The 21,955-nt window shown below is 38.6% G+C and overlaps 1 protein-coding gene across 3 annotated transcripts in view; it reads right to left on the bottom strand.

Moving 5' to 3' along the window:
- SPAG9 (sperm associated antigen 9) overlaps nt 1–21,955 on the bottom strand; it is a 58,808-nt gene that overhangs the window by 12,747 nt on the left and 24,106 nt on the right. For all 3 annotated transcript variants that reach the window (XM_042832868.1, XM_042832869.1, XM_042832870.1), the window contains 19 exons: nt 18,229–18,382; nt 15,180–15,390; nt 14,622–14,721; nt 13,849–13,970; nt 10,805–10,862; nt 10,308–10,460; nt 10,175–10,226; nt 9,648–9,778; nt 8,562–8,618; nt 7,572–7,745; nt 6,805–6,934; nt 6,459–6,551; nt 6,010–6,177; nt 5,131–5,302; nt 3,689–3,916; nt 2,949–3,138; nt 2,075–2,197; nt 1,474–1,554; nt 963–1,030 (listed from right to left, as the gene is read on the bottom strand). In XM_042832868.1, coding sequence (XP_042688802.1) covers nt 963–1,030; nt 1,474–1,554; nt 2,075–2,197; nt 2,949–3,138; nt 3,689–3,916; nt 5,131–5,302; nt 6,010–6,177; nt 6,459–6,551; nt 6,805–6,934; nt 7,572–7,745; nt 8,562–8,618; nt 9,648–9,778; nt 10,175–10,226; nt 10,308–10,460; nt 10,805–10,862; nt 13,849–13,970; nt 14,622–14,721; nt 15,180–15,390; nt 18,229–18,382 — 2,465 coding nt within the window. The remainder of the gene's footprint in view (nt 1–962; nt 1,031–1,473; nt 1,555–2,074; nt 2,198–2,948; nt 3,139–3,688; nt 3,917–5,130; nt 5,303–6,009; nt 6,178–6,458; nt 6,552–6,804; nt 6,935–7,571; nt 7,746–8,561; nt 8,619–9,647; nt 9,779–10,174; nt 10,227–10,307; nt 10,461–10,804; nt 10,863–13,848; nt 13,971–14,621; nt 14,722–15,179; nt 15,391–18,228; nt 18,383–21,955) is intronic.

The following is a 21,955-nucleotide window of genomic DNA, read 5'->3' as shown; positions in this document are numbered from 1 at the left end:
GTCTTATGCTTCCAATAAAAACAAAAACTGACGGCCATGAAGTCTCTCCCTCACTTTGACAGCAAACTGAATATGTTCAAATAACACTATTCCACCTTGAGATTTTTGATAGCATAAACAGCTCTGAAGAATTCTGTGCTACCTTATCAGTTGGGAAAAGGACAAGAAAGAACTTTGAGATGATATGGTGTATTTTTTATGACTAAAGATTTAAGGTGGAAAAGTTCAGTAGCATACTTAATTTCTAAACAACACAAGAAAAAGCCCCTGCAAATATGACATACGTACTAACAGCAACAAAGAATAGAAAACCTTAACATTTGATAGCTGTAATTAAAAAGGTACCCTAACATCTAAACAAGTAACTCATAAAAAATGCCATTATGGTGCTGTAAAGTACAAACAGATCCAACCAAAATCTAACTTGAATCTCAGCAAATTCCTCTAGTTACAACACTGACTGGAGTTCCATTTTTTATATCCTTCATGTTTAACTACAGCCATGTTTGTGAGCAACAAGAACAGTATACTCTGGAAGACAGGTTGGAAAACATTAAAATTTAGTTTAGCTGTTCATGGAAAGAAAATCTGTAGTGGGTAGAAGATGCATAGAGGTGCAAGGCAAATACGTTGGGGCACACAGCTCATATACCACATTCAGGGCTTCACTCACTCTGTATGCCTTTAAGCACCTTAAAGAACTTCAGTCAGAATATGTGGTCATGAGTTCAAATAAGAACACAGGTGTCTCAGATCAAGAACAGAAGATTCCTAACACGCATTTACAGTCTCCCTGAAGTACTAAAAAAGCCTAAGTACCTGAAATTACAAAAGAAATGGGAGATCAAGTAGTCTGCAAAATGGTCATTAGGAGAGCATTTTTGAGATGTTATTTATAAATGGCACATTTACTTCAGAAGTATTGCCATAACTTCACTTTCAAGACCCAACAGAATGCTTACCAACTCCTCGGTGAAATATTGCTAGTGTTCCATCAGCTAGTGCAACTAGTACTATTCCTTTCACATGTCTGGTAAAAGAAAGGAGGTACAAGAACATACATCATTAGATCCCATTTCTCAAAACGCGGGTTTAAAGTATAAATATTTTAGATTTCAGTATACTTCTTACACTAGCATTAGCTCTAGTGGTTTTGGTCTCTAGCTCACAAAAAGGCACAGTAATTAGTGACTCAAAATTCAGTTCAGATAGTTTTAAAAAAGTAGCTACCATGTCCAGAGAGAACCCTGAGGACAACAATCTGTCCTCACAAAGGAACTCAGTTGATGTACAGCATTTTCAATATTTAGAAGGTTCTTTTTACTTCTCTCACTCCCCAGGTGTTCTCCACTGCCCCTCACAGAATACGCATGCACTTACAGGAACTGACATCCACAATATCTGAAGAAATATAAAACTAAATATTTTAACAACAGCTCATTATGATTTACATGACATTCTTTCGAGACTTACACAATACTGAGAATAGAATCTTTAAGTTTAATGGCATGAATACATTTCCTCCAGTGAGCCACTGACGAATGAACATAGAGGCTGCAAAGACAAATCAGGAAGGATTAAAAGCACTATGAAAGGTCTACTGGGCAAGAGAAAAACAAACAGGCAAGAACCACATAACTGAGATCCACAGATAAAGGAAAAACAGGTTTTCATCTTCTACTGAAAACTACATAAGACTGGAAGAACTATATGAGCAGACAGAACTATTTTCCAGATATCTAAAAACATTATAAAGCCCTTTGTACATATGTCTGTAGTAAAAAGATAAATGCTTTCTAGCAGTGTACTGAATACTGCAGAATTATCAACTGCAATTACTCCCAGTACTAAACATTCAGCTGCAGGAAAGTATTTATCAGTCAATAAGAGCTTGCAGTGTCGCTTGCAATGTTTACTTGGAATTCTGTAATGCTTAAATGAAGTCAAGTGCATAAGGTTTAGGCTCCCAAGAACTCCTTGCACTTAGTTTTGACACAAGACAGTTATTAGCCTGTATAGGCCCAAGATGCAAGTTTAAAATAACTTTCCAAATAAAAGAGTAATATTTTCTTACCATCCATTCTGTGTTCCAAGCCACATTGTTGGTAAAAGGCTACTCATTTTCTGTGCTTCTTCTCTCACTAGATCTTGCTCATTTGGCAAAACTGCAACATCTTTATACAGCTCTGATTCAGTGCTAAAAGACAGTTTAAATGTGTTGAATAAAGCGGGTGGCTTACTCAGAGTAACACAGGTATGCACTCTGTTGCTGCTGGCACCCACATTTGCTTTTGAAGTACGTACAGTCTTTAAGGAACAGTAACTGTACATAACATACATTAATGATACTAATAAAAACGTAATAATTTCTTCCTCCCAAGTGGTGTTCAAGCCTGACAGCCTTACTGGTATCTCAGGGGAATGACAGCCGCAGCATCCCAGGCACATAAGAAAAACACTGATCAAATGACTGCAATGCCCACCTGTATGAGGAGAACGAAGATTTCAAACATACTGCCAATTGAAATATTGTTTACTCTCAAGCTTGTTCTCCACTCCTGTAATTAACTCAGACTGATTATTCCGAGAAAGAAAACATACGTTGGAACAACTCGTCGGTCAGGAGGAAGGGAAACAGGAAATTGGAATAGGCATTTCTAGGCCACTGCTATTCATGTTAAACCTCTAAAACGACTTAGTGACAAACTGGTGGACAATCATTATAGCAGTCTGGAGGTGTCTGTACTCATGTCATATGAATCCACATATAAGAGACACTGTACAGAGATGACCACCTCATGTATGCAAAGCATGTAACACCTTGTGCCAAAATTACTTACATAAACCTCCTTTGCAAGAGAAACAACTTCTACCTTCTGTCCCCATGCATTTCTGAAAATGTTTTTCTTACCAAATATAATTCAAGAGTTATGACTCCAATTACATACCCAGGCTGGTACACTGGAGATGCCTCTGTGTTCTGCACTCCCAGAGGATCTGTAAAGACGTGCTCAGTATAGACTCCAGTTTGCCCAATATCAGTTATATCTTCTGTCCCTGCACTGACTTCTGTTGCTTCTGTTGCCTCTTCTGCAGTTGGAATGTTGTCATCTACTGAATTACTTTCATTTGTAATATCTGTGGAACACAAGACTCGAAAAACTAAAAACAGCAACAGAATTCTCAACAATATAAAGCAGCCAGAATTTGATGCTTGCATCTTAAGCAATGAGCTGTAACAAACAACCAGACAGTCACAGTCCAGCTATCTCAGCTGAAAGAAATAAGATCAGAAATGGCAAAGTTTTGGTATCAAAGCAACAAATGCACTTTAAGCAGCTTCACTTAGATCTCTACTGAGACCTTTCAGGATGAAGCAAACATCCACATCTTCTCCAGACATTTGTCAAGAAGAGGTCAGCATTTTAAATAATAGATGGAAAAATTTCTCTTCAAACCATACTAAAGACTGACTTCATTAAAAGGGATTTGAAAGAAGCAACTGCCTAAACTCACGTGACAGCACTTCCACAAAGTTTTCAGCTGCAAGTATGTCAGATTTATAAGCCATTTCCCACAGAGTACTTGTTTTACACCACCTTTTAAAGACAGCTTATTAAATACCTGGCCTATTCACTTTCTCAGCTACATCAGGAACATCTGTAGTGCATTTCTAAGATTTTCATACCTGACTGTTTCTCTGCCATTGGTGAGGCACCATTTGCACTATGAGCTACAGGTGCTCCTGTAACACCCTCTGCAGTACAGCCAACCACTGTTATTCCTCCCAGCATGCTATCAGTTTCTGCAGAGCTGTTGCTAGTCATACTTCCACACAGAGATGACTTGTCCACTTGATTGGGATCCACTTCTTGAGACCCTTCCTCTCCCACAGGATAGTCTGTTTCCCTTGCTCCTGAAAAAGATTAAAGTTGCATGTTTCCATGAGCACAAAGGCCATCCACCTCTGTATCTAACAACAATCTAAGCTTTCACACTGAGGGAACTTTCCAGCATGAGATTTCACAAGGAGAATTCCCATCTACTAAGGAATTTGTAACGTGAGGGATGCTACAGATGCTATCACTGAATAAATCTGTTCAAAAAGCAAAAGCAGTACCTACATACGCTGATATCTGAAAGTCATAGGCCACAATTTCAATTTGCAGAGTTCTTTAACTCCTTTAATTCCATTTCAAACAAATTAAATTTCATGACAGATACTTATATGCAAGGTTACCTACATCTCTACAGATAATTTCACTCCAAAACATCCTTTGTACTAGAAAAAAGCAGGTTCTTTTCTGTCTTCAGATCCTCTCAAATACTTTTAAGTCTTAAAAACAGTAAAATGCTATAAATGTCAAGAAACTATTTTTTATGCTCTCTTGATTTTATAGATTATATACAACTTCAACGTAGCATAACTTGCAACATCAAAGCTTACTTTCAAGAACTTATTCCAAGTTATTCTCCTCCCTCGCCAGTTTCGTGGCCTCCTATTTCTCATAACTTCCCAAATATCTGAAACTAGCCCCTCCTTTGAATTTGATCATTTTGACAATACCAAAAGATGACTTGTTGAAATCTTCCTTGGGAGGAATTTTCTTCAGAGCCTATTACACAACACTACTTCACTGAAACTATTACCAAAAGCTTTTACAAGGAACAAGCAGCCCAAAAGCACCATTTGTTGTTTTCCAAAACCATGACTTCCTATTACACTGCCCTCAGTACATGCTCTACATACATCCTCAGTGTAACAAAGATTCCCTCTACAGGTGGTTCCAAGATTTACTACTTAAGCAAGAATAAAATCCAATGTATTTTTCCTAAGCTACGTCCACAGTTCTGTAGAACAATGGCACTGCTGTACCATTTGTAATACAGCAGACAAAAACAATTCTCCCTAGTTCTTGACATCTCACTAACTTTTACTTAATTCAGGTCAAAAGCCAACTGAAAATCAAAACAAAAAAAAAAAAAAGAGATTTCCCTCAAGCTAAACATTCCTTAACACCATGCTACAGAAATATTTTATCACACTGATCTTAGATTTTATCATTGCTTAAGAAAATCTAAACATGATGCACTCCAAGAAGTTTTAGGTCTTGCTTATGCAGTCTTTACCTGGTACACTAGCAATACAAAGCACGTGAGAATTACAAACAATGAAACTGTCCAGAATATTTCCTGGTTGATTAGCATCAATAATGATAACTTTTGTAGCAGAATGTGTGCTCGTACAGATCCAGACTAGACTGGATAAGTCTTCCTGATGTTTCAGCTCCTTCTGCTGGTCCTGCAGGAGAACGAAGCAGAGCAGAAGTGAATGACAACAAGAGGGACAAGAATGAAAGTACTGCCATTGATCTGAAATATATTACTGTACTTGATCACTTACCACATGCCAACATAGCTTTAATGTCACTGCAAAAATCAGTTACTTGCTCCAAATCCGTAGAGAACATTAAAAACCCTCATATTTCATACTCGCATAGACACAATATAAAATAGTTCTAACCACACAATTACACAGCCAAAAAAACATAATACAAAGCAATTAACATGTCAGCTACCACAGACATCACCACAGACTGCGATGCTGCAGTGCAATTCAAACCAAAATTAAGACTTCATTTCTGTGCTCTCAGTAAGATTTCTGTTCAGTTTATTAAGTTCATGAACACATTGTGCCATCACTTAATGTTAGTCTCAGACACCTTAGTATCTTTAGTTCCCTTCAAAGCAGGCAGCTCTGCTAGCATAAGCAGCACACTGCTGTGTTCTGAAATGGACTGCCTCCTGAGACTTAACAACAAGCTGAGACGCAGAGAAAAATTAAAAATATTTTGGGTTTCTTCCTCCTGACGCAAATACCTTGCATCGATGACTTCCTGAGAAAAACTATGGCCACTGACAATGTACTTGGTAATCAGGTTTAAGCAACAGATAAACGGTAAAGGTATGTAACTATACAAGCTATTCAATCCCATACAGTGATCTTACCTTGAGCTCCTGGTCTAGTCTGTCTAAGCTACTCTGAGATCCCGTGCGCTGCTTGTTGCCATCTGCATCTGTGCCAGCCACATCATTGTAAAACACGCTGGCACCAACCACAGACCCGCCATCCCGCGTCTTCCCTCCTGACAGGTTTACTCCCACAGCGCACCACAGCTTGGAAGAAAAAGATTTTGTTTATCTTAAGCTAATAACAAAGGCATTCAGTACACCAATATCACAATTAGGATCTTTCAGCAGTCCGGTTTAAGGAATTCATTAATGTTAAAGTCATATGTTTCTACTGAAGCTTGAATTAATTCAAGCTTTATTGCAACCGTAAAATTTGCAGAATTTAACTATAACTGCACTACAGAAAGAAGATTGAAATTATAAAACAGAATCACGCTATAGGCTGCCTAAAATACAGCCTCTATAAACAGCTCCAAATATTTTACCTTCATAGAGGTATCCTTCTCATCTAAAGGTCTCAGGTAAACAGGTACAGGTAAGTTTTTCATCTTATTGTCACCTTGGCCACCATTTGCCACCTAGACAAAAAAAAAAAACATCCAAAGATATTTACAGTTGTCAAAATCAGTTGACTAATTTTGTTAAATATGCTTAAAGAGTTTTGCTTTGTTTTTTTTTTTTTTTTTTTCTTGAGAAGGGCTGCCTTCAAATGGCAAAGTTAGAGCAAAACAAGAGTGCTGGAATCAGCTCAGCTGCGAAATAACAGTTCCCTGGTCTGCCAGAATTTCACAATGAAATCACCACCATTACACTTGAAAATAAGCATAGTACCTGTTTGTACTTTTGAGGTAGACTCCAGCCAAATGCTTGCACTCTACCATCCTCTTTCTGGACATGGGCTTTCACCTGACGATACTGTTCTCTTTTCTGCTCTCTGCGTGAGGCTAAACTGGCTTCAGTTCTAGGAAAGAATCGTTATTAAAGAACCTTTTACTTATACTCTTTAAAATCCTGTGCATCACTGAAGCTGTCATTAAACTCATCTGTATAACACCAGGTTTCCTGTGGGCTATTTTTAAGGAACCTGGTTAAGATGGGCAAACCAGAAAGACTACTGTCAGCACCCTTACATAAAAATTAAGTGCGTGGCTTACACAGTTACTGGAAGTCATGAAGTTGTAAGCCAAAAGCATGTACTGCCAAAAAGAAGCATGGGATGAAAAAATAAAGATACCAGTTAGCCTGACACATGCTGTATTTTTGTACCAACCTTAAACTGAAAGTATCTGAATAGTTATTACTTAGCTATAACGCTTTATAATATTTATAACAATAATTTCAGTACTTAGTGCTGCCTCTTATGACTAAAAGCACTTTTATAAATGCAGTGGTATATGCTAAACAACACATCACTGCTGGCTGCCCAGAATCAGTCATTGCTGTGCAACTAATCTACACTGATCTCCCAGATATCAGTATTCACTTCAGAACATTACAGTTCTCTTAGCAGCAAGATTGCTTGTTTAACCTCAAGAGAACAAAAAAAGGGCAAATACTGGACAGATCACATCTAGTATTATGAAACCAAGGTGCCTTACTCGTCACTGAGGAATTCAAAGGCTTTAGATTTGTCACTTGGCAATTGAGATAAGGTGCTGCTTCTTTTCTTGACTGATGGAGTAATATGTGAGGTTGGAGCATTATATTTAACGTTGACAGGAGGTTCTGGTTTCTTAGCTGTATTGCTAGATGAACTGAAGAGCCTGCTAAAACTAGAATAAAATAAACAAGAAAACTGTTAGGATTAAGGTACATTCAGACTCAACTGTGCAGGCAAAGCATCACACAGGATAGCCTTCTCAAGCCATCTGAACTAAAAGTAGAGCCCAACACAGCAGTCATTGCACACTCAAATACTTTCAAAGCAAAGAAACTCATGTCAATAGATGTTCTTGAAGAATTACTGACCATTCGTATATTAAATGTAATAGGATCTTGAATGAATAATTCAAGAAAACTAGGATGTGAACTTACATCTGGAAGACAGTTTTATGATGCATGTTAGTTCATGCACAGCACATTCTAAAATCTCCACCACTCCCTGAGCTAGAAATATGTTAGATATCAGCAAACCACACGAGGATCATTTGCCAGGTATCTTGTTGTGAATAATGCCATTTCAGATCTAAAGAGCTTCAAGTTAGAAACGAAAATTGACAGAGTAAACCATACTTCATAGAGAAAAAGGAAGCTGAAATAAATGCAATCCACACAAGCTATTCAAATTTCTATTGTTCATCATAAACAAAAAAATCAAAATAAGTTCTGGTGCATGTTCAGCTACAAAGAAGTTACAGCACTTTGGCATTTAACTTCACAAAGTGCACAGCCATTCATTAGGTGATGCAGCTTACGATGGATTTGTCTTCAAGAACAGTCTTACCGAGTGGGCATGCTAGGTAACAAGAGGAAAACAATTAAGACATCTCTATTTGCTGAAAGACAATTAGCTAACATATAAAAATGTGCCAGCTAACTGGTTAGGGTCTTTTATACTCATTGTTAGTGAGTTGTATTTTAATACTTACAACTGCCAAATGCTTGATCTCTTCTTTTCTTGCATGGCTGGATTTTCTCTTGATGCTCTACAAGAAACACATTTTAAGTTTACTGAGTATAAAAATCTAAAAAGGGAAGGAACAGGACAGAGTGCAACTTACTTTTACAGAACAGAACAACTGATATTGAAAGTATCAAAGCCAGTTTCTTCACACTAGCACCTCTAACAAGCACAACACTGACATCACCAACACATACAAGCATCACAAACATCTAGTAAGTACTCTGTAAACAGGATGGAAAACTCATGCAACATTTTACAATGAAAACAGACTAAAACAAACTTTAAATTCTTCCACCTTAGTATTTTAACCACTGCTTTTTATTTTAAAATTTTACTTTTTGACACAATAGTAAATAAATGATGGCAATTGCCCCTAAAGTCATAAACCCAATAACCGAGATGAGATTTCTGTAGGAGACAATAACTATAGCTACAGAAAAGCAAACCACAGCTGCCTGGGAGTACATATTTCCCTCAGACTCAGAATGGCTCATGGGTATTAGGGACAATAATAGAAGAAAACCAATGTCACCACGGTACCTGACCAGCAGGCGGCAGCAAACGACACTGCTGGCCATGGAACCACCTGGGGGTGGCATCCCCTCCAGGTAACCCAGTATTCAAGATGCAAGCTAGACCAAGTTCACTAATTAATATTTAACAAATCTTGCAATTTTAAAATCGTGCTTTCTCCTGCACTATTCAAGATCTTATGCATGGATTACACTCAACCTGAAGGCTGACTATCACTTTTTTGAGGTTCCAGCTGCTAACTGAGCACACTGCCTTAAGATGCACACACACGTATGGTAACTTCTCCCCCTAAGAAACACTGATGATTACAAAATTTTTATAACCATTTCCACTTTCTCAAGGGTGTTTATTTCACATCACGTGCAGCAATACATTTTTGGAGGTGTCACCAAGATCCCATTCTAGCAAACCAATGTAACTTCAAGAACTTCTTCATGGGCTGGCAAGCAGACAAGTCTACTGACCAGATCACACACAGATAAAGCCAGTGAAATCCAAGGAGCTAAGTGTCTTTTACCTTATCATTTCAGTCCATCGGACAGCTTCCTGAAGTTCCATCAGCCTCTCTTTATACTGATTCCTTTCCATCAGAACACGAGCCATTTCAACACGAGTGAAGCGCTTCCGCTGGGCAGTGGGGACATCACTCTGAACACAGAAAAACAAACACAGAATGAACAAAGGAGCACAGCAGGGCCTTGCAGAGTCAGCCTCTGCCTTCAGACAAGAGTCAGTTTGGGGCACAATTCCAGATTCAAAACTGTTTGGAGCTTTGTAAAAACTAACTTGATTTTACCCAGTGCTTTCTGCCATACCATCCTCTCCACCCATCCTTTCAAATTTAGTGCAATCTGAATAAAAGCAGTTCTTCGGGAAAGATAGAGATAGTGAATTTAGGTTTACTTGGGCTCTTTAGATCTGTTTTAACATGGAGAAAGTTTACCACTTAGGCAATTTAGCTTAACAGCATTCACTCAATGCATGCAGTCTTATGTCCAGTTGTGAATTACCAATACAAACATACACATGCACACATACACCTACATCATCATCCTCTTTAGCTTTTTGTCTTGCTTCCTCTGCTTCTGCACGAGCTCTAAATAAAAGAAAACAAAACATATAGCTGCATTAAATACCACAGCAATTTTCTTTTTCAGAATCACAGTATCAAACATACTTTTTAAGCTCCTCTTCCAGTTCTTTATTCTTCTCTTCAAGCTTTTGCTTTGCTTGTTTTACAGCCTCTAATTCACCTTGTAGGACATCCTTCTCACAGGTCAATTCATCCACCTTTGCTATTAAATCATTCTTCACCACATTCAGTGCATTCCTAGACAAACATTTAAAACACCATTACAAGGACTGACTATGGCCTCACAGCATATTCAGCTTGAGTTTTATTCTTGACCATGCTTAAGTTTCTCGTGTAGAGCTACTATAAAAAAAAAACCATAGATTTTCTTAAAGCAGACCAAATCCTCCTGCCAACTCCAACATTCACAAAATACATTTGTACCACTGCAGTTAGAAAAAAAAAGCAGAGAATTCAGAACAGTTTGTTGAGTAGTTACATTCCTCAAGATAGAAAGATGCAGAGACTGATACAAGTCTGCACGTAACAGAGGAGGACAGGAATATATTATTATTATTTTTTACACAGACATTCACACTTACTTTGTCTCCAACAGCTGAGTGTTTTCCAAAATCAGGTTTTCCACTTCACGACCCATTCCTTTCCAAAGGAAACAAACACAGAGTTAGCAGATGAAACTGATTTTCTCCAAGGCTCAGTTTTCCTGTTATCCAACAGTAGCTGAATTTTAAGTAAGAAGCCAGGCAAAAAAAATTACAAGCTACCTGAAATTTCAGGATCTACCTCCTGCAGTTAGATTTCCCCTCCACCTTCTTCCCAACCTGCCTTCAAATAACGACTAAAGGCAGGCCTGGCTAGCAGGCTAATGCTACCTAAATACATACTGAGGATGCTACAGAATTACCAACTCAACAGAAAATAAACATGTATGGCATCAGTGGGGAAGCATTAGTCCACAAAGCGTTAATTTTACAGTGTTCTGATGTCTTTTACATCAGGTAAGAGTCAAAAGTACGTAAGTTAGACAAAACATGCTGATTAAAGCTCACATTGTGAAAGCCCTGCAAATTTCCCCAGAGCAAATGATACCTTACCAAAGAAATTATGGTCTTTAAAGCCCATGCATTCCATGTAAAGCAAAAACAAGAACAAGAAACATTTCATGAAAGGGGTAATATGGGTGAAGAGCAGTAAAATACTTAAACTTATGAAGTACGAGTGAATTAAAACAAAGCCACCACCAATAACTGGAAGTGAAATGTGACATGGTTAGAAGCAGGACTTTATATGAAAGATGTTAAATAAAATTTGTCGTAAGCATTTCTCTTGGTTGGACTTAGAAAAATTCAGTAATTGAATAGAAACCTATTGTCTGTGAAAGAATTTAGAAGCAGGTAATCAGAAATGCTCAACTGTTCTGTATGCTTCATAGGAATATGCTACTACAAAAAATGAACTTAACTCTTCACGTAGCTGCTTCAATATTATTGCATTTCTGGAAGTTAATTTCTCACCCCTATTGTTTGCATGCACAAAGTAAACAATTGCAGGGTGTTGAAAATAAGGCAGATACGGTCTGCTCACAGCTGGCACAGCAGAAGTATTTTCAGATTAAACCTTCCACTGCTACCACAATGATGACAGCTGTGCTGCTGACTCAAGATCAACACAAAAAAGTCTCTTAATGGTGGAGGCTTATTTTCTATGAACACAACTGCTCAAGTAACTTTGCTAACAGACTTAAAAGACAGTTTCATAGCAAGAAAAAAGGTTACTCAAAAATAGACATGCAGGTCTAAATTCCCCGAGTTTTGGATTAAAAACAAATGATACTGAATACTGAAGGAAGTTAGATTAGCTGATGGTACTTCACTGCTAATGGGAGAAACTCATTACACTGCAGCCATAGAGGGATGTTACTCTAAGAGCTCTTTCTAAACGTTTTCAGAGGTCACAGAAGTAGCCAGGACACTTCAAACATTTCAGGATCCATTATAACAAATAACCAAAAACTAAACCAATACAACAAATAACCAAAAATAGCCAAAAGAGTGCGAGGGAAAAAAAAAAAGTGTTACCAAGCAGGGAAAAATGCAGAGAATGTATTTCATGAGAGCAGCAGCCAAGAACGCCTAACTGTAGAAGCAACAAATTTCAATTTGTTTCTAAAAGAGAAGCATACACACCAGAATATTCCCCTGGGTACGCAGCCCAAGAGAAAACATTAGAGAATCCCAATTAACTACTTTTACAGACCTCAAAACAAGTGCTTGAAACACAGCTACCCTGGATGCAGATGTGGCTACTGAGTGGTACAAAGTGCCTTGGACTACAGTCGTGTTTTAAGTGAAATGGTCTCTATGTTGTCCATCTATTAGGTCACATTCTGCATAACAATCATTACAGCACGTTCATTTTGCACACACTGATATTAACAGCAGTGGTTTTACTGAAAGTGCTAATGAAGACAAGAACAAGCCTCTGATACATTGGACTAAGTAGTATATTATTTTTGCCTACAAAGGAAAACAAAGTATTTATCATCAGGCAATCTGGACAGAAATTTGACTTCTATCATGCAGATAAGGAGCAGAAGTTCCAATGTTTATACTGCTTCTCCAGCACCTCTCGTTTTGCACGCAGAATGAGACATGAGCTGCCCACATGAAAATGCAAGAGTTTGGGATGAAATACATTTGGCAAGGATGGCATGGCTCTCACTGCTCAGGATTCCAAGCAGTACAGAGTAACAAAGAGAAATCCTCTCTCAGACTGAAAGTAAGTCTGTTAGTCCAAGTGGGAAATGCTCTCAGAAATGTCCCCTGCTTCATGTAAAGTAGGTTTGTGGTGGAATGCTTAGCCAGAAACTTGCCTGCATACATAGTAATTCTAAATGCTATGCATATCTACCTCTGCACTGTCAGAAAACAGAAGCTGAATGATTTTCTATATACATTTCTAACAGATACACACGAGATGCAGCTGTATTTTACATACTGGAAAACGAGGCCTAAACATTGATATGTCCAAAAACCCTTTGTGATAATACTAGACAGTAATAATTTATAGAAAGATTTTTTAATGGCCTTTTTGCTCCTCATCAACTCACATCAACTCATCACCCTAAACTTGCAATCTGTTTAGTAAGCATACAAGCAGCAGCAAGCTGCTTGGTGGGGAAAGAAGAAATGTTTCCCCCTTCCCTGCTTTTAATTAATAGTTTCATTCTCAAATTACCATCACTGCATTATACTGTAATTTTCTTACAAATCATATTCCACAGAGTTGTGATAAAGTGAAGCAATTACAGATGGGCATAACCTGCATTATGTTATCTAACACTAAAAAAAAGACTGCTTCAGTTCAAGACAAAATCCTTTTGTCAGATAACACACATGGAAAACTGGAATAAAGAATAGTAACCTGGTGCCTGAAAAGATTACGGGTACGTTGGAGGAAAAAATACGTTTTCCTTTTTTTTGTTCCACAATCCCAATTTAACTAACTTCAGATAAGACTCAGATACTTTTAAATTCCTCCTAACAGCAAACCTACTAAGTGCAATGAAACATTTCACTCCCAAGGAACGCTCCTGCAAACAGCATCTTTAAATAACCCTTCTTACCCAGTAAGTCTGCACCTTCATCCACATCTCCAATTAAGCCAGAACCAGCAGATGACAGCTCTTCAAAGAGTGATTCTGTGTTACGGTCAAATGCTTTGTTCTCTATGCCTTTGGTAGGGGTGCTGTGCAAAGAAAAAACAAACATCACCAAAAGGCAGAATGAAAACATTCCCAATCTGAAGTTCCCTTTATGTTACTATGAATAGTTCCCCATGAAAACAAGTAACATTTTCAGAAGCTTTTGGCTTAGAGCCCTGAATTCTGTTCTCATATCTTTTCTAATGTTACCCTCCACAAACAATAGCCTGCAAAAAAATCAGATTCAGGCATGCTACAACTGGGATTCCTCCTTCAGAACCTGAAAGAAAATGCTATAGTACTCCGAGAATCAGTCCTAAGTCCAGATTTTAGAAGTGCAGGTGAAAGAAAGCACAAGAGGCCAGGAAAGCAAATGCAAGTGTCTTGAAAACTAGATTTAAGGGAAAAAGGCCTCCTGGTGTAGAACTTCTGATCAAAATATGGAAAGAATACTGAAGCATTCTGAAGTTTGCTGTATAATGAAGTTCAGGTGCAGAAACAGACTAAAGAACTGCTGTTACACTTAAAACCTCCAGAGGAATTTGGGGAAAGAAACAGGGTCACAGAAGTAGGAGATTTTATTATATAATGCACGACCTCAGTCTTAATAATTCAAAACAAGTCATGAGTTCAAAACTGAAGTCTGGCACCTTCTAAAACTGTTTTTCCTATTCAAATCACACTAATCAACTTACCTGGAACCCTTATATCCACTGAGATCTTTATCCATATCCAGCTCTGGAGTTGACTCAATGATTGCTTGAACTTCAGATTTTTCTTCATTTTCATTTCCACCTAAAGAAAAAGGAAGGTGTCCAAATAAAACCCAAATCACTGTGAATTGTGAGATTGGGCATTACATAAAAATAATACCACACTGACCATCAACCTAACAGACTCATTGAAAGACTTATTTAGGTAACCACATGAAAAGATGCATGGATTTTGATATCCTTGAGCACACTGGAATTTCTAAGCCATTTTCTCTTGAATCTAACTGAATTCCTATGAGAGTAGACATCTATCTCATTTCAAGACTTTGCCTGGATGAGTGCCACTTCTGCTGCTCACATGGGAACATCAAAAATAATTCTAACATCACCAGTAAAAAACAGACTTGTTTCTTACCAATGTTTGGTACCTCTAAAAAATGAGTAAAAACACACTTGTCATCTGTGGCACACAAGTAAGAAATTTCACAACGACTGCATGAGATCCATAATAATAATTCACTAAAAGTAAATGCAGCTTACCAGTGGACACATTCCTTGTCTCTTGAGCTACCTGTACTTCAATATTCTTGCTTATGTCCGGCTTCTCATTCTGCATATCTGCACCCTTAGCAAATCCTTCAGCATCTTCCTTTTGAGGAGTTTCAGCAGGCAGTGCAGGTACATCTGAAGCAGCCGTGGATGCTGGAGTAGTGGTTTTTGAACCTGCTTGGCTAACGTCAGAGAGCTCATCCTAAAATTGAACAATTATTGAAAAACACTAAAAATAAGAAGGACTGGAAGAGTTACGCTCTTCATTAAAGAGCAAGTAATAAAACACCCGCATTTTGCTGAAGAACGTGTAGGAACAGAAATAGAAAGAATACCTGCATCCTGCACCACCGAGTGCATCTTTAGACTGTGGGTGTGGTTTTCTCTCCTGTTAAGGAGATTATAGCTACATAACACACATCCTTGCTTCCATGCTTTTTCAAAGTCTAAATTAATAAAGTCTATCAACAAGTTTATTGTGTTATTCTGTTAAGCCTTGCAGACAGCAGGCTGTACCACTGCAAGTAACTCTTCTAGCTGCAAAGTTAATTGCTGACAGTCTTTCCAAAGCTGTTCTAGAATTTGTACTTGTTCAGAACATGTATGATGTCTTAAAATAACTTCTTTAAGAACAGATTCAGAAGCACTGGTGCAGAACATGTATTTAACTGGTATAAAAATATAGCACAGAGAACTGTATTAGCATTCAGACATCTTAACTATCACTTAAACAGCAGCATACCAGCAAACAAGATCTCGCTGCAGATATGAATGCAAACTGGTCCATTTAGGACACTGCCTCCAAAACTTAATGAGACAGAACTTCATATTTTGTGGTGCTTTAATTTACTGTACTGCTTGCTTTCCTTCTCAAGAACAAAATGCGAGATGACTTCTCAACCTCACTAAAAAACAGAGAACTGAATAGAGACGTGTCTTCTTTCATTTGTGTAAGTATGAGGTTACCAGGAGTTGTCATTTTTAATTTTTTTTTTTTTTTTACTTCTGCTACTTCCTTGCCAGGAAAGACTTCAGTTCACCACAGCAAGGAGGAAGTTACACATTTACGTACACCCGCATAAATGGAAAGCCTGCATCCCACAGGAACAGTGACAAAGTAACATTCCCACTTAGGAACAAACTCTGCTGCTTTAAGCATCTTCCTATCATTTACTTCATTTTCATCCCCTTGGTAGTAAATTCCAGAACAAGCTATTACTGTTTAATGTTCTGACAAAATTATTCAGAAATCTCAACCAACAAACACCTTCAGAATAACTTATTGTTATTCAAGGTTATTCAAGGCAGCAAAAGCCATATATTGAGGTGTCACATGAGATACTTGGTGTCCATTAAAATAACAGACACTATTCCCCAACCAGCTTTTTGAACAGGTGCGGTCCAGCCGCCGACAGACGAACGATTCATACTTCAGCAACCACTTACAGAAGGGAGGGAACGATGCCCCTTACCACGGGAATCCAGAGTTCTCACAAACACAGAATAAAACCTCAAGAGAGCTGTTGGCTCTGTTCAAACATTTTTACATCTTTGTATTCCAAAAGCATTCACTAACTGCTGCAGCATGCACTGACCACCAACTTTCACATGCAAAGCTCCAGAAAAATGGCTTGACAGTACAAAAGAAAACACTGAAGAGAATGGTCCTTGGCTTGCAGAAATCTCAACTTATGTCACATTTCACACTTCTGACTTTACTATCTGATGCATTTTATTTCAGGCTTGTCCCCCTCCCCCTCCAATAAACATTGCTGATTAAACTACTGTGTTTGTTTGGTTTATACTCACACCCAAAAAACTGCTCTGGACCAAAGCTACTTAGAATAAATAGGTTTAAATGATCACAATTCGTACTGTTCACCAACAACTGTTTTTAACAATTAACTATTTTGAGAGGAGTTACAACAAGACATCGATTATGACAACATACCGTAATCAATGTAGTTTTCTGAGCAGTCAAAGAATCAAAAATGTCCCTTTGTATCCCATCCCTACCTCTTTGTGGTTTTATGTAATCTGTATCCCAATCAGTTCTTCTAAAGGGAGAGCTCTGTCAATTTGCTTAAATTAATTGGCGTGGGACAAAGGGAATAGGAAGATTTTAAGATCCAACATGGCCGGGAGCGACAAGTTTTGGACTCACACTCTCGCTGCCACCGATATTTGTTTGTAATCCATCATTACTTACACTTCCCATTACCTCCATATGACCTCTCGGGAAAAGAAGTCTGAGTTCCAGGCACTTCTGTGCCTGGAAGAGCTTTTTTTTTTTTTAAATCAGTTTAGTATTCCCACACTGGTAATTAAGTTCAATTCGGAGGAGACTACATCACTTCACCTCCACACATCAGAAATAACAGTGCATCCCTTCTCCTCAAACCCTTTCACTAACATAAGGAGACTGAGGTTATACAGTCCGCAGTTCCTCAAGCAGCATTTCCAGACCCACTGTGGACTTCCAGATTTGCTGCACTCCAGCATTTTTTGCCTTCCTGCAGCTTGCTCTGTGCCACCCTCCCACTGCTGGAATGCTGAACAATTGGAGGAATTACAGCCAAGCTACATGTAAGGGAAATCATATCACAGGCTAATTTAGGAAAGTTTGGTCACCCACCTCTGTGGTACACCCATACTATATGCACAGATAGGCAGAGGCTGTTTGAGAATATATAGTAATCCAAGCTTTCCCTCCAGAAGAATGTTAAATCACCAGATCTGTTTACTCTATTTGCATATCTGGTCAGTAGAGAACAAGCTAGTGACCTTTGGGAACGGTCCTTAGACAGGAAAAAAACACTTGTGAACACAAGAACTGTATTACCATTTTGGAACAGTTTGGAAAATGCAATCCAAACTGTTTCTACTCTCAAAACTCGTTTGAATTGCCACACCTTAATTGGTTTGCACAAACAAGTCACAGTTCTACCTCCTCCCTTTCAATTCCTTTCCCCTTCTCCCCAGCAATGAACCATACCCTGTCCGGGGGTTCCTCTTAAAGCACAAGACACTGATCACTCACCTTCAGGCTTGTGTGGGACCGTGGCTGGCTTAGCTCATGGAATTTCCAGTGCTCTGACCCAGGTGTTTCCCCTGCTTCTCTCTGAGCCTCAGGTGTCAGCAGTGCATCTCCAGGAGGCAGTGGGAAGATGCCCAGCGATATCGGCCGCTCCTTTCTGTTGGAAAGAGACAGATTGCCCCGTCAGCCATTGCAGTCACACACCTTTTGCTGTATGCCTCTGAAATCAGCAGGGAAGTTCTAAAATTACAGGGTCAAACATGCATATGCTTTTCTCTACTTAATACAGAACACAGCATATGCAGTTTGCATTACAGCATATACTAATTTTTCCTTTTGCGTTATTTGATTGTAAATACGCTATTGCATGGCTTTAGGCAGTAGTATTGATGGCACCAAATCTAATCTATAGCAAACTGAAGTTCCACAGAAACAGAACAAACAGATGAAAATGTCAACTTTGGGAGATTAGTCTTCATCAACCACAGAAACACCGCATTGTTTTTGTGCAAGATACACACCACCACCAAACTTCAACTAAATCATTAACTGAAGCATTTGGGAAAGTCAAGCTATTATCCTGAAGTCCGACTTCAGGATCACTTGGCTTATATGAACTTGTGTAACATGAAGAAAAACAAACAGGTCAGGGAATTACCAGCATCAAAGCCAGCCAAGGCAGAAATGCCACAGTTTTAACAAACATCAGTTCAAGTCTCTGCTTCACCCTACAGTCATACAATGGCTTGAGAAAAGCTAGAGACGAGCAGCCAGTGCTCCCACACCACTCTGCTTCTGTGAGCAGCAGCACTGGTTGCACGTCACAACTACAGCTTCAGCTTTACTCATCAGTAAGGAAGGCAAAGAACTTCATGCCTGCTCTTCGCTATCTTTTGTCACTTCTCCTCAACAAACATTTCAAAGTTCCAAAGATTCACATGTTGCATTTTCCCCAAACGTTCCCATATCCAATCTTGCTATCAGTAATGTCATCAGTGAACAAAAAGGCCTTCTTCTTAGTAGCATGAGGGAAAAACACTGTGTAGAATGCAACTCACAGGATGCTACAGCCAGCCCTGAAAACGAATAATATCAGCTGGGCACAGCATTAAGATAAAACAGAGTATTTGTTCAGACAGAACAATGAAATACAGAGAAAAAAAAGAGCCATAATCAACTAGTGAAACTCAAGTAAAGCTTTAGGTATACTGAAGACAGAAGATAAACACACACAAGCGATGGCAGACTATTTTTCTCAAGAGAAAGCATTGCAGGTGTCCCTGCAGACACAGTGCAAACAAAATACGAGCATTTGAAACATCCCATGTATTTCAGCATTATAAGGACAGTCAAATCTCAGTCACAGCAATTTTTACAAGGCTTTTCACAAAACAAACATAACCTCAGACTCCTAAGCAGAATTAGTGACTACATACAAGTTATACGCAAAAGCACAGCAGGCAATGTTGAAAAGCACAGGAAAAAACTAAGGTTTTTTTTAAGCCTAGATAAGAAGGTAGTCAAGGAGAGATTAATAAAATAGAATTATTTAGCAATTAAGCAGTCAAGTGCCATTTGGCAGATTTTGACACCATCAAAAAACGCACTATAGTGCATATATGAATAGTAAGTGATTTCGTTTATCAAGAACCTTCCCAGACGAGAAGTATGAAGATGCTGTTACAGATGTCTGGAAACTCTCACATGCACACATCTTGGTCTTTCATAAACATTGATCCAAATTCAGTTGGAAATTCAGAATTAGAGCAAAATATGCAGCAAAGCAAATAATGCAAAAATGAGTCCAGGTTACAAAATAAAAAGCATCAGACAGTTGATAGCTGTTGGAGCAGTAACTCTGCTGAAAAGCATTCAGGAAAATAATGGCCAAAGAACCAAAGGACTGGATTCCAGCTGTCGCTGCTTTTCTTTACATTTCCCACAACTCCACTGTGAACAAAAGACACCACAGAAGCTTAAATTATGATAAAAGAAAGGCTGAAAACATGCCATTGGTTGAGAAGTTGACCAGCAAAAAAAAAAAAAAAAAAAAAAAAAGATCCCTTCAGCCTCAAAGAAAGGCAGCCATAAAGGCGCATTGTGCAGAGCCCTGCGCTCCAAAACGCCTCCTGCAGCGACTCAGCAAACAGAGCTGCCTGCAGGATAACCACAAAGCTCATCTCCTTTTACGTGTCAGAAGGGGGAATCTGAACAAAATGGGGAGCAGAAAAAGAGTTCCCAACTGAAAAGTGCTTCCTTGAGGAACAGTTTTCTATAAATTTTATCATCCTTTTTTCATACATTTAAAAAAGCAGTTCAGGTGCACTGCAAAACTGTAAGGAGAATGAAGCCTGAAAAGGAGCTTCTGTTGGAAATTAGGGCTCACTACGAGGATGCCTGCATTAAGTGATCTAATTAGACTGAAGCAATCTCAACTTATTCAGTGGCTGTTGCCTACAGAGCAAAGAGCCCCTTCTACTGCCTCCACGTCCAAAAAAATACCTGACAGTATGAGAGTGAGCAGAAGCAGGCTTATGTTTTAAAATCCTAAACTAATGCTCAAAAACAACGTATTGGGACCTTCAGAACATGCAGCCAGATGCTGTGCTGTAATAATCCACTAATGGTAAAAACAATACAACTGGTTTACAATTAGATTCCCTCATCCTACGTCTCTCCTGTTTTCAGATGAATAATGAAGTGAAGGAACCGAGCTTAAATTCCTGTAACTCCTAAGATGCATTACTGGGAAAAGACGAGCCAGGAAAAGCATAGCTTACAAAAACTATTTGGACCCAACATATGCTCACCTGGGAAGCAAAAGCTCATCACGAAGGACAAGTTTTCTTAAACCATCTGACTGCTTAAATATAGGAAGCCTGAAAAAGTTACCTGAATTGAAGTTCAGTATTTTGCTCTGCTGCTTTTGTTGTGGTCTGGGTTTATTTTCTGCCCTTTTTAAACAAATGCAGCTTTAAGAACTAAATCAGTTTAGAGAGTTGCAAATACTTTATTTCTCTGTACTTAGAGTGCATGTTTTTGTTAGTTATACTGCATTACAGTCTTTTGTCTACTGATAGATTTTAAACCTTCGGAAAAATGTTCCTGTGCTCAGACTTGGGTTGAAAAGCATTCTCCCATACAACATCCACACGCACCATGTATTACAGAAAGTCACACGGCTGTTTTAGAGGATGCTTTCAGCATTTTTCCTCTCTTTCAATAAAGTTTGTTATTAAATTTTGAAATATTCCAAGTTTTCGGGTCAGAAAGCTACATTTCAAATTTTCTGGTTTCCTCCTTCTGTAATTCTGGCAAAAAGAACAAATATTACTTCTGGTAACCATATTCTAACGTATGCCTGCTTCTTCCAGGCAACCAGGACACAGAACGTAGTGTGAGGGAGGGCAGAGCTGGCAGCATGCCATACAAGTACAGAAAAAGGGGGAGAGGATAACATTTGGCTGAACAATAGTGAATAGGCTGTGAGAACTCCAATGCCTAGATGTGGAAAGACTCCCCCCCCCAACCAATAATCAAGGTTATTTTTTTTTTTAAAAAAAAAAGAGCAATTAATTATAAGGTATTTGAACCGTCTATCAATTTGGGGATCTTATATAACTTATTAGATGAAAAAGGAATGAAACGTGTTAGCAAAAGGCTTCAGTATCCATGTATTTATGGCGACGCACATCCAGCCCGTAAGCACCAAATAACACAACAAATGCAG

Source organism: Centrocercus urophasianus, unplaced genomic scaffold (assembly GCF_019232065.1).
Source record: "Centrocercus urophasianus isolate 14NV4802_14NV808 unplaced genomic scaffold, USGS_Curo_1.0 seq_40, whole genome shotgun sequence".
In the NCBI taxonomy this organism is placed as follows: domain Eukaryota; kingdom Metazoa; phylum Chordata; class Aves; order Galliformes; family Phasianidae; genus Centrocercus; species Centrocercus urophasianus.
The sequence above is the reverse complement of the archived record's forward strand: the minus strand, read 5'-3'. Positions and strand labels throughout refer to the sequence as shown.